The sequence below is a fragment of the Salminus brasiliensis genome, chromosome 2 (genome assembly GCF_030463535.1).
Source record: "Salminus brasiliensis chromosome 2, fSalBra1.hap2, whole genome shotgun sequence".
Classification (NCBI taxonomy): Eukaryota; Metazoa; Chordata; class Actinopteri; order Characiformes; family Bryconidae; genus Salminus; species Salminus brasiliensis.
The window spans coordinates 4710959-4724096 of NC_132879.1; the positions used below are offsets into that span (position 1 = coordinate 4710959).

Consider the following 13138-nt stretch of genomic DNA (forward strand, 5'->3'; position numbering starts at 1 on the left):
CACTGTTAAGGACAGCTGGCATTTTCCAATAGTATAAAACAATAGAAGACAGGAAACTATAAGCTTATAGAAACTAATGGCATCTGTGTGTGTGTGTGCGCATGTGTGTTTAGAGTGTATGTGCCTGCCATTGGGCACTGCTCCTCAGAGCTGTAACGATGGTGAGTGTGACTGTGACCGTGTGAGTGGCCAGTGCGCATGTCTGCCCAGGGTGGAGGGACTACATTGTGACCGCTGTGCCCCCAACACCTGGAACATCAACAGCAGAGAAGGCTGCCAGCCATGCAGGTGCCACCCCAAGCACTCCTACGGCCTCTCGTGCGACCTGGTGAGCCCACATCCTTACTTCCGTCCACTGTCCACTTTATTAGAAACACCTAACTTGTGTCCACTTAGTTGCCACTTTATGAGCTAAACCTACCATATGCTGTAGGTCCAGTAGGTAAAGTACCTACAGTAGACTGAGGTCCATCTGTTGCGGTTAACCGATTACATGCATGTGTTCTTCAGTTGTCCGGTCAGTGCTCCTGTAAGCCTGGTTTTGGTGGCAGGACGTGTGAGGAGTGTAGAGAACTGTTCTGGGGGGATCCAGAAGTCAGGTGTTATGGTGAGTCATCACAAAAAAGCACACACCAGCATCAGAAATGACCACAACCATATTTCACACTTTTGCCTATTTTTTTTATTAATTCAGTAAATGAGCTGCAGCTGAAACTGATTAAATATTGTGTAAGATGTGTAGTCTGTGGCTCCTCCCCCTCAATTTTTTGCAGGTTAGAACTTCCCCTATCACTTTGAAAGATCTTTTCAATTCCGGCCTTTCCTGTTCTGGCTCTTGACACAGCAGGGCTGTGGTGTTGTCAGAATTCAAACTAACAATGCAGGCAGTTAGGCAGTTGCACCACCCTAGAGCTTTGATGCTATGTGCATTTCTGTGTCCAAGAATTTACTCAGAACTGAATTTTTATCTAGTGTAATTTCACAGTAGTTAGACCGGCCATACGGTCTAACTGCTGCTCATTAAGTAGAAATTCTAGCAAGGACATTCTCAAAAGCCTTCTGGTCTGAGGACATAACGTGATGGGGGAGGAGTTGTAACATGCAGATGGAAATAAACAGTAAACAAATGAAGAGGGCGGAGCCACAGACTAAACATCTTAGACAATATTTAAGTTGTTTCAACTGTTGATCAAACTGAAATGCAGAAGTTAGAAATGCCAGGTAGGAGAACCTTAGACTAAATTAAGTTAAAATTGTGATTTCTCACACACATATACACTGATCTGCCACAATATTAGAACATATTGACATGTGATAGCACCACCTCTACACTAGCATCTCTCAAAGGGTGGATATAATAAGCAGCAAGTGAACAGTAGGTTCTTGATGGTGATGTGGTAATGAAGGAAAAATGGCAGAGCGTAAGAGTCTGAGACACTGACAAGGACCAAGTAGTGATGGCTAGACCATCAGAGCATCAGAACATCAGACAGGTCTTTTGGGGTTTTTTTCTGGTATGCAGTCAGTACCTACCAAAACTACCAAAAGAAGGGACAACCCGTGAATCAGCAACAGGGTAATGGACACCTAAGGCTCATTGACTTACAGGACCCACAACTTACAGGACTTAAAGGATCTGCTGGTAACGTCCTGCTGCCAGAGGTCTTCAGAGTCTATACCTGGTGGTTAGGCAGATGGTGCTAATGTTATGGCTAGTCAGTGTGTACATAAACACAAGCATATATACAGTGTAATTGTTAGCGGTCAGGCCTAACTGTTGATGCCAGTTAGTGTTTGTCCATTCTGTGTCCACTTCTCTTTCACAGACCGAAGTAAAATAGGACTTCATTCATGGGAGAGTTTATGTAAAGCAGTAACTTTCCCACTGCTACTCTCTCATCAAATGTGCTTGTTTCTGTCTTTCTTTACACACATAAACACACACACATACACACACACAGTCAGGAGAAAACATTCCAGAGTGGAGAGATATACAAGATCTGGTCATGCTCCAGCTGAAAACCATAAGAATTCAAACTCAGCTCACATGTTCCCACCATAAATGCTGAGGAATTCCCTTAACACAGCTGCATCTGAACAAACACACACACACACACACACATTTCTGCTGTCTTACCTCGTACATCATGTTGTGATATAAGCAGAAGCTGAAGTTGTCTTTCCTGGATCCTTCTAGACTGACTCAGTGTGTTTTATAGCACACCCACCCACACAAACACACACCCTCATCTCATGGTCTGGCCAGTCCACTTACAGTGTCTGTGATATTGCGTGTGGGTTATTTCATACTACCTCTGCTTGAATTTGGCAGGTCAGGAGAAAGTTCCCTGTACTGTACTTAAAAGGGAATTAGTCAGGATTCAAGAAACAGTGCCCTCTAGTGGTTAAATGGGTGAACAAAAATACACAGGAACCATTTCCCCCCTTGTGATCCACCTCTGAGATCTCTAATACACACTAACTTTACAATCTTTTCTGGCTATAGCGGTGGTGTGGAACAATAGGGTGTTGAAAAGAAGGGGAGGAGTAAAGGGGTGTTGAGCAGATGAGGGTGAAGTAATGTGATGTTAAGGAGATGGGTGGAGTAATGAGATGTTGAGATGGGATGTAATAATGTGTTGGTAAGATAGGGTGAAGTAATGGTGTGTTTTGAGGAGATAAGGTGGAGTAATGGGGTGTTAAAGAGATAGGATGGAATAACGGGGTGTTTAAGAGACGAAGGTGAAGTAATAGGATGTCGAGGAAACAGGTGTTTTGAGGAGATGAGGTGGAGTAATGGGATGTTGAGGAGATAGGGTGGAATAATGAGGTGTTGAGATGGGATGGAATAATAGGTTGTTAAGATAGGGTGAAGTAATGGTGTGTTTTGAGGAGATGAGGTGGAGTAATGGGGTGTTGAGATAGGGTAGAATAATGAGGTGTTGAGATGGGATGAAATAATGGGTTGGTAAGATAGGGTGGAGTAATGGGGTGTTTAAGAGACGAAGGTGAAGTAATAGGATGTCGAGGAAACAGGTGTTTTGAGGAGATGAGGTGGAGTAATGGGATGTTGAGGAGATAGGGTGGAGTAATGGAGTGTTAAAGAGATGAGGCAAAGTAATGGGTCATTGAGGAGATTGGGTGGAGAAATGGGGTGTAAAGGAGATGACACAAAGTAATGGGACATTGAGGAGAATGGGTGGAGAAATGGGGTGTTGAGGAGATGGGACGGAGCAATAGGGCTTTAAGAAGATGTGGTGGATTAAGTGGGCATTGAAGAGATGACTTGGAGCTGTTAAAGAAATGGAGGTGGAGTAATTTGGTGTTAAGGAGATGTATGTAGAGTAATGAGGAGATAAGGTGGAGTAATAGTCTGTTGAGGAAATGTAAGGGAATAATGAGACGTTGAGATGGAGGTGAAGTAATGGGGCGTTGAGGAGATGGGGTGGAGTGTTGGGCCGTTGAGAAGATGAGGTGGAGGAATAGTTTGTTGAGGACATGTAGGTGGAGTAATGAGATTTTATGATGTAGGTGAAATAATGGGGCATTGAGAAGATGGGGTGGAGTGTTGGGGTGTTGAGGAGATGAGATGGAGTAATTTGGTGTTGAGGAGATGTGCATGTATTTGTATTTGTCACTGTACACTGTACAGCGAAATGTTTGTGGAGTGCTGAGGAGATGTGGTGTAGTAATAGTCTGTTGAGGAAATTTAGGTGGAATAAGGAGACGTTGAGAGAGATGGGGTGGAGTGTTGGGGCGTTAAGGACATGAGGTGGAGTAATTTGGTGTTAAGGAAATGTAGAGGAAGTAATGAGACGTTGAGATGGAGATGAAGTAATGGGCCGTTGAGGAGATGGGGTTGAGTGTTGGGGCGTTGAGAAGGTGAAGTGGAGTAATAGTCTGTTGAGGAGATGTAGGGGGAGTAATGAGACGTTGAGATGGAGGTGAAGTAATGGGGCGTTGAGGAGATGAGGTGGAGTAATTTAGTGTTGAGGAGATGTAGGTGGAGTAATGAGATATGGAGATGGAGGTGAAGTAATGGGGCGTTGAGGAGATGGGGTTGAGTGTTGGGGCATTGAGAAGATGAAGTGGAGTAATAGTCTGTTGAGGAGATGTAGGGGGAGTAATGAGACATTGAGATGGAGGTGAAGTAATGGGGCGTTGAGGAGATGGGGTGGAGTGTTGAGGCGTTGAGGAGATGAGGTGGAGTAATTTAGTGTTGAGGAGATGTAGGTGGAGTAATGAGATGTGTAAATGGAGGTGAAGTAATGGGGTGTTGAGGAGATGGGGTGGAGTGTTGGGGCGTTGAGGAGATGAGGTGGAGTAATTTGGTGTTGAGGAGATGTAGGTGGAGCAATGAGATGTGGAGATGGAGGTGAAGTAATGGGGCGTCGAGGAGATGGGGTGGGGTGTTGAGATAAGGTGGAGTAATAGTCTGTTGAGGAGATGTATGTTGAGGAAATGTAGGTGGAGTATTGAGACGTTGAGATAGAGGTGAAGTAATGGGGTGTTGAGGTGATGGGGTGGAGTCATAGGCCATTCATGAGATGGAGGTGGAGTTCAAGGTCTTTGACGAGATGTGTCCATCTTTATACCTGTGTGGATCTGTGTTCCAGCATGTGACTGCGACCCTCGGGGCATCGCTACTCCACAGTGTAACAAGATGACGGGCAAGTGTGTGTGTGTGGAGGGCGTGGCTGGCCAGCGCTGTGACTCCTGTGGGCGTGGCTACGTTGGGACATTCCCAGACTGCCAGCAATGTCATCAGTGCTTCAGTGACTGGGATGTGACGGTGGGTGAGCTGACCAATCAGACACAGCGCTTGGTGGACAATGTGGAGGAGCTGAAAGTGTCTGGAGTGGTCACAGCCTATCAGGACACAGTATCCAGTCTGGAGAGTGGAGTCAAGCAGCTTACGCAGATAATAGAGGATAACAAAGCTCAACAGACCCTCACATACTCAGAGAACCTGCTGCAGCAAGCCAGGTACGGTTTTCACTTTTTGGCATAATGTGAATCTGGCAGTTAGCCTTTACATCCTTTCGGAATTTCATGATGAATGGACCAATAGAAATGCTCCAGTATGACTTTAATAAAATATCTTTACATTGACTTCCATTACAATGACTGAGGAAGGTGTCCTGTAGCACCAAGACATTAGCAACAGGTCCCTTAAGTCCTGTAAATTGTGAGGTGGGGCCTCCATGGATCGCATCAGTAAGCCTTATCTGCCCATGACCCTTTCACTGGTTCACTGGTTGCCTTTTCTTGGAGCACATTTGGTAGGTACTGACCACTGCACACCGGAAACACCCCACAAGACCTGCCTGTCGGTTTGGAGATGTCCTCTGCTTGCCCATTTTACCTGCGTCCACCTTCAAGAACTGACTGTTCACATGCTGCCTAATCCATCCCAATGAGCAACATTTCCCACCAGTAAATAATAAATATTCTTGTTTTATCTACAGAGAGCTGAAGTTGGTTTTAGGCCGCTCTCTGAACCGTTCAGCTGTGACGGTGGGGCAGGTTTCTGCAGATCACACCCGAGCTGTGGACGACCTGAACACTCTTAGTCAAGAGGCCCAGGAACTACAGGACAGCACAGAGGACAAGCAGGCACAGGTGCTGCGCATCAAACACTCCAATCTCCACGGTACTGTCTATTTATTGTTTTATAAAATTTAAAATGGGTCCTTTTGGGTGCTATATAGAAAATTTTACGGTTTCGCCAGTGTTACAGTTTTTTACAGTTCTGGGCTGCAACAGACAACTATTTTAACAATAATAATTTGTCAGTTATTGCAATGAATCCTCGATAATTTGGATTATAAATCGCTAAATTACCAGATGACTCTTAAGTGACTCTTAATTAGCTTTTCAGTTAGGCTTGTGCTTGTTTTATGCATTTGCTAACATTGGTAACAATAAAGATAAAAAAAAAAAAAGATAAAGAAATTTACTGTTTTATATTAGTAGGAAAGTTCATTAAAGGTGAATAAAATAGCAGCAATAAAATTGAACAAAATGTAATCAGTTTTCCCATAATTTATTTGGATCAGCCAGAAAGAAAAAAAGGGGGACAAAAAGTATTCAAAAAGTATTTTGTGCTTTTTGCTTCGTGCTTTGTATAAGTAACTTTTACTTTGACACGGCCTGGCCTGAGCCTGCTTGTAACTAGCAAGCTGATTGGCTACTATTTTTAAAGTATGGGACCTTATCTGTCAACAGACGCTACGTTGAACGTTGTGAGAACTCCAGTTCATAATTTAAGCAGTGACCGTCTTGTCATTTATAACGTCTCTGGATTGACTTACTTGAGGACTTCTCCTTTTTACACTCAAGTCTATATGGGACTCCCACTCCTCACACTAATAGAACTCTGCTCTCCTCTCACACACCAAAGTGAGGGAGCTGCAGATGTATGACTGTTTCCTTATGGCTCTGTATCGGTTTCATCCATAGGCTCCGTTCACAAGACTGACAGCAGCTCAGTCTGTGTGTTTTCACTGCAGCAGTCCAGACACTGCAGTGTCCAGATTGAGGGAATTATTTTTATTATCATTATTATTATTATTATTATTATTATTATTTATTTTTTGTAAATAACAGCGGCAGTAAAACTGTATTCCACACTGTTATGGTTAAACTTGGCGATTAATCCACGGTTCACGTACGTCCAGAATGGTTTCTAGTTCGCATGAGAAACCTGCGTGACTGTAAATTGTTGTCGTACCCCTAATATGAGGAACTATTTATCCATTTAAAAACAACATGCTGTCAGTTCTTTTAAGTCATGGTTTATATGGTAATACTACCTAACCAACTCAATTCTTGAAGAACCCTTTTTAATGGCGTAGCAAGTACTAATTATGCAATAACCACTATTATGCACATACTCTCTCTCTCTCTCTCTCTCTCTACCACACATCTCTAATATCTCCCGCTCATCTGTAACATTTGCATCCAACCAACAGGTGCAGCCGACAGCATTAGAGATTATTACCAGCAGTCACTGGATGCAGAAGGCCGAGCTAATCGGGCCACCACTGACCCCCTCAGCCCAGTGAAGAAGTCTGCAGACCTACGCCAGGTCACAGAGACCACACTGAATGCCATCCAGGAGGAGTTTGAGCTAAAGCAGCGGCTGCAGGGCGAGAGACTGGACAAACTGAACAAGGAACTGGGGCAGGATGACCTGTCAAAAATCAGTCATCAGGTAAGGCCTATGTTTAACCCTTTATGCTACGTGACTTTTATTACACCCTAAGGATTACTAATCTGTAACTATATCTGTAAATCTCTGTCTCCCTCGTAGGTGTGTGGTGGGGCGTCCGGCCCGGATGGCTGTGGAGACTGTGGAGGTCTGGGGTGTGTAAGTGATGACGGAGTGCCTCACTGTGGTGGAGAGAATTGTAAAGGTCTGCTGACTCAAAGCAGGGAAGTAGAGAACAAAGCCAAAGACCTGGACCGGGACATCCTGAACGCACTGAAGGAAGTGGAAAAGCTTCACCGGATGGTGCGTGTTCGGTGGTGCCTGCACAGTCTATCACTTCACTTGTTATCGTAATACCAGCTTTTGCAGTAATGGTGCTTATTTATACTCATATGGGTTGCTGTAAAGTACTGAAGTATAAGCCTATCAGCTAGTGTTGGTCACAGTATCTGTGCACATCTTTCTGTTTACGCACTGCCTAGTATGATGTGTGTGTGATGCAGGTGTCTGATGCTCGTGGCCGTGCGGACGAGGCTAAACTCAGTGCACAGGATGTCTTGCTGAAGACCAATCAGAGCAAAGCTAGAGTTGAGCAGACCAATCAGGAGCTACGAGAGCTAATTCAGGAAATCCGAGACTTTCTCACAAGTAAGCACAACCTATACAACATGTAAATTCATTCATATAATCATAAGCTGAGCATACGATGCTCCAGAAACTTCGGGTTCTTAGGGCAGGGAACACGACTGTCTGACTGTATGTGTGTGTGTGTGTGTGTGTGTGTGTTTGTGTGTATAGATGGAGCAGATCTAGAGCGTATTGAGACTCTGTCTGATGAGGTGTTGAACTTGAAGATGCCGATGGCAGCCGGAGAGCTGAAGAACATAACCATGGAGATTCGGCAGCATGTGGCCAGTCTAACAAACGTGGACGTCATTCTTGCTGAAAGCGCTGAGCAGGCTCACATTGCTGAGAGTTTACTGCATGAGGCACGCACAATAAGGTGTGAACACACCATTACCACAGTAGTTAGTAGTAAAAATTCTCTGGACAGACACTAGATATACCATACACACTATAGGCCAAACATTTACAGTGTCTGTTTTCGAATATATAACCAGTTTAGTGTTAGAGGCACATATGCTTAATGGACTAAAGTATTGGGACACCTGCTCATTCTTTGTTATCTTCTGCTCCAGAGAGTCCTGTTCTATTGGCAGTACCTCTCTACAGGGACTAGATAAGCTGTGTGCGCACATTTGTGTCAGTGGCTGAAAGGGTTTATTAGAAGGGGTGTCCACAAACATTTATATACTGTACATATAAACAGACATATACTGTATAACATGATTCTGGTATCTAGTTCAACATCTGGTGTGAAATCTGGAATCAAACCTTTTACTTCAGAAAAAAAGTATTGGGACACCTGCTAATGCACTGTTAAAAAAGACTTTATCCTGCTTTTGTTGGAGTAACTGTCTCTACTGTCCAGGAAAGGCTTTATACTCTAACGGTACTCTCTTTTTTTTTACTGTATGGCACTACAGAAATGTCTGAGAGGATTATGTGACAATGTGTGAAGAATTGACACATTCTTTTCTCAATTGAATTGAGAGGTGGTACAGTACAGTGAGGGACTTGTTAGGTAGCTGGAAAATGGGTCGTAAAGCAGATACAGGTAATGATTGGCTAAAAGGAGGGACTGTATTCGGGTGTATCAAAGACCACAGAGTGAAGGAAGTAGCTGAATCTGCAGGTGTATGGAAGCGTACGGTCATACGACAAGTTGATATACATGGTACACAGTTCCCTGCGGAGGGTTCTTTCAGGAATTGGTGGTGAAGGGCCTGCGTTGACTTCTTACACTGTGGCCTTTGGCACAACCTAAATGCAGTCACTACTTTTATCTAATCATTAACAGCTTACACGAGAAATGCATCTGGTCATGCAGGTATTTTTAGCCCAAACATCCTTGTGCAACGCCATATGCAGGAGCCTGAAGTTTTTATTTATTTATTTATTTATTTATTTATTTATTTGTGTCAAGAACTTCCCAGCTTTTGAACAGTAATGTACATAGTAAAAGGTTTTATGTGTGTATGTGTGTCTGGTGTGTCTCACATGTCTTGTAGTGGAAAGGCTGTCCAGCTTAAGGAGGAAGCTGAAGAAGTGAAGGCAGCATTAAATGAAGCTGAGAATGCTCAGACTGCAGCAAATAAGAGTCTGGAACTGGCCAACAGTGACCTCGACTTCACTAAACAGCAAATGACCTCTGTGAGGGATTGCCTATGTATATGCGAGACCATATCTTGCATGTTTAAGTGCATGTGTTATTATTGCCACGATTCTACACAGTCCTTATGCAATTAGATGTAGAACATTTTGTGTGTGTGTGTGTGTGTGTGTGTGTGTGTTACAGGTGGAGTCAGAGACAGCTGCATCTGAGTTTAAGTTAAGTAATAGCACTCAGCGCCTGCTGGATCTGGACAGTGAGGTCCGTGCGGTCAGAGAGAAAACTCTGGAAACTTTTAACAGTGCAGATGTCACTCAGAGAAAGACGGACTACATCTCTGAGGACACCCAACAAACCAAACGGGTAAAAAAAAAGGCAGCACACCTAAGGAGAATGTTCCAAATGGATATATGCATGTATATCATCCAAAACAATGTCATCTATATACACAGTCATCAGGATATTATGACCACCCCTCCCATATAGGAGCACTGTGTAGTTCTATAATTCCAGACTGTGTCCATTTATTTATCTGCAGACTTTGTTAGTAGCCTCCTTTCACCCTGTTCATCAATGGGCAGGACCCCATAGGACTGTCCACCACAGAGCAGGTAGGTTTCATTTGGGTGGTGGGTCATTCTCAGCACTGCAGTGAGACTGAGATGGTGGTGGCACAGTGATGTATTGTCCTGCTGGTACGAGTGGATCAGACACAGTAGTGCTGCTGTGTCCACTCAATGTCCACATTATTAGTACAGGACGCTGCTATTGGCTGGATATTTCTGGTTGGGGGGCTATTTTTAGTCCAGCAGAGAAGCTGAGGGGTTTAAACACTCCAGCAGCACTGCTGTGTCTGATCCACTCGTACCAGCAATACACACACTACTAACACACCACCACCATGTCAGTGTGTGTCACTGCAGTGCTGAGAATGACCCACCACCCAAATAACACCTACCTGCTCTGTGGTGGTCAGTCCTGTGGGGTCCTGAGCATTGAAGAACAGGGTGAAAGGAGGCTAATAATAAAGAATGCAGAGAAGCAGATGGATACAGTCTGGAGTTGTTGAACTACACAGTGCTCCTCTGTAGGAAGTGGAGCTGATATAATGGGCAGAGTTCATTCCTAACCAGGGGTGGTCATAATAATATATAAGCCCACATCCTAAGAAGGTCTAAACTCAGAGCTCTGTGTGCATGTGTGTATAATTATTCAGATGTTAGAACTGGAGGTGGAGCCTCAGTTCCAGTTAGTCAGCGGACTGATGGGACAAAAAGCTGTGGGCGTGTCCAATGCAATTGAGAGGGTAGAGCAACTGCGCCAGGAGGCGAAGATCCTTCTGGATGATGCCACCAACAAATTACAGAGATTAGGAGGTGAAGACAAAACCCAAACTCTCTCTCTCTCTCACACACACACACACACACACACACACACACTTTTCATCAGAAAACTAAAGACCTTTAACTGGTCTACTGGTCATGCAATGGTTAGATGTTTGCACTGCCTACTGCCTGCTGGTTCCCAACCCGGCTCTACATGTTAGTGTTTCCCCTTCTCCCAACACACCCGATCCAGATAATCTTCTAATTACAAAAGCTCTTTCTGAGTTTAAGGGAGTGTGTTACAGTAGGTGTGTAGGGCAGGGATTGGGATTCAGGACCAGGGTTAGGAACCTCTGGCCTACTGAGTTGCATAAAATTGCTGAACTTTCTTTCATTCATTCTCTCAGAGCTGGAGAGAGAGTTCTCAGAAAACCAGCAGACTCTGGCAGAGCGAGCAGAGGACCTGGAGGGTTTGGAGAAGGCAGCTGAGGAAGTCCTGCAGGAGCTCAGTCAGAGGGTCACAGTCTACAGCACCTGCCTTTAACTGCACCATGACAAGCTCTGTTTTTCTCTCCAGTTTAACTAAGATTCTGGATGAAGCCTCCCCTGACATAAAGCCAATGGGCCAGAAAGTGCATTAGTAACAGTTTCCAAGCTATTTGCACTTGTTTTCCAGCCCTGTTTTTTTCTGTGCAGCTGCTCTGCACGCCTTAGTGATTTCCCAGCTCTCAGAGTCATCCTACTAAGACCTATCAACATACTAACAGGAGCGTTATTACATTAACACCTCAGACTACAGGCCTTTTAGTGCATTAGTACTCTTGATTAGGCAAGTAATAACTACTAAGTATTTAGACTATTACTTATAATATATATTAATAAAAACTAGGCAGCATTAAAGAGTAAAATACATCATCAAAACATAATTTTTTGAATGATGTATTTTTTAATTTGTAGATTTACAAGCCAGCTTAAGACTTAATTTACCAAAGCAAACAGACTCTTACAAACAAGATACACTCAGTGTGTATGGGCCATTCCTGACCATATGCTGGGATTTTGTCAAGCCACCAACTGCCCACCCTTTAACTTGTTAATCAACTCTGAAGCCAAAGGTTTTATGTACTAAAGAAATGCATAAAACAGTATACACTTTATGGACAAAAATATTGGGACACCTGCTCATTTATTGTTTCTTCTGAAATCATGAGTATTAAAGGAAGAGTTTATCCTGCTTTTGTCAGAGTAACTGTCTCTACTGTCCAGGAGTACCATCATTCCAGACAACACAGAGGTCCACTGCTCCACAGCTCAGTGCTGGGGAGGGGCTTTACATTCCTCTAGCCCACGCCTGGCATTAGACATGGTGCCAATAGAAGTATGTTTATCTGCTCCAGAGTCCTATTCTACACACTAATTCTGTGTGTGTGTGTGTGTGTGTGTATTGGAACATCTGTGTCAACAATGAGTTGAATGTAGCTGAATGCATTAATTAGAAGGGGTGTCCACAAACATTTGGACATATTAAGAGTTTTATTTCATAACCCTTTACATTGTACCCATTCCTCCAAAGTTAGGTTATCCGCAAAATGTAATAGCGAAATGAATAATTCGTTCAATGTATTTTTTTATTGCAAAATGGCTCGCCTGTGTTTTTCTGTCAAAATGCTTTAATGCGTTTTAGTTCAACTACAAACACTGCATTTGTAAATCACATTTTTAATATTTTTTTCTGATTTTACCCCAATTTCTACCCAATTCATATTGTCATACAGTTCATACAGTTACCCAATTCTGTCCATATCTGTCCACAACCTCTTTTCCAACCGCCGCCATCATCGCTAGGCAGCCAGCGTGCTTGGAAGTAAGTGCCGGATTCTTGGCTCCGATAAAACTACTAACAGACACCTGTGCTGACCAACATCACACAAAGAGTGATGTGGGGAGGAAGTGGCATCAACCCACCCCTGAGAGACAAGTCTGTTGTGCTCTCTCTGACTCTGCCTGGTGATGGCAAGCGGCATGACCCAGGATTCGAACCAGCGATCCTTGGGTCATAGTGGCAGCGCCTGAGTTCACGTCAATTATATTTGAAGAGAATTTTATAAAAGGAATTAAGAATAGGAATCAATAACATATATATTTGGGTTCTGCCATATTGCAGTGATGTCTGAAAATTCAGTGCACTATACAATCCCACAATGCACCACAACAAGTAGCCTACAAACCACAAAATACACTAGCGGACATGGAATACAGAACACAGCCACAGCATTTAGCCGACTTACCAGGTTACTCAAGGTGGGCCCAAGAGTCTTGCCCAAGGACTCTTATTGGTGTAGTGCAGCAAAGACACCCAGACCAGGA

At 43.7% G+C, this 13138-nt stretch overlaps 1 protein-coding gene across 6 annotated transcripts in view; it reads left to right on the top strand.

The window, feature by feature from the left end:
* lamb1b (laminin, beta 1b) overlaps positions 1–12005 on the top strand; it is a 54285-nt gene extending 42280 nt beyond the window's left edge. For 5 of the 6 annotated variants that reach the window (XM_072674166.1, XM_072674164.1, XM_072674165.1 and 2 more), the window contains 12 exons: positions 114–328; positions 511–607; positions 4617–4986; positions 5469–5653; positions 6975–7216; positions 7316–7516; positions 7717–7861; positions 8012–8216; positions 9346–9487; positions 9633–9809; positions 10663–10822; positions 11179–12005. In XM_072674166.1, the coding sequence (XP_072530267.1) occupies positions 114–328; positions 511–607; positions 4617–4986; positions 5469–5653; positions 6975–7216; positions 7316–7516; positions 7717–7861; positions 8012–8216; positions 9346–9487; positions 9633–9809; positions 10663–10822; positions 11179–11315 (2276 nt within the window). In that variant the 3' untranslated portion in view covers positions 11316–12005. Of the gene's footprint in view, positions 1–113; positions 329–510; positions 608–4616; positions 4987–5468; positions 5654–6974; positions 7217–7315; positions 7517–7716; positions 7862–8011; positions 8217–9345; positions 9488–9632; positions 9810–10662; positions 10823–11178 lie in introns of those variants that run through there. The other variant, XM_072674169.1, reaches the window with a different exon arrangement.
* The last annotated feature ends 1133 nt before the right edge of the window (positions 12006–13138 follow it).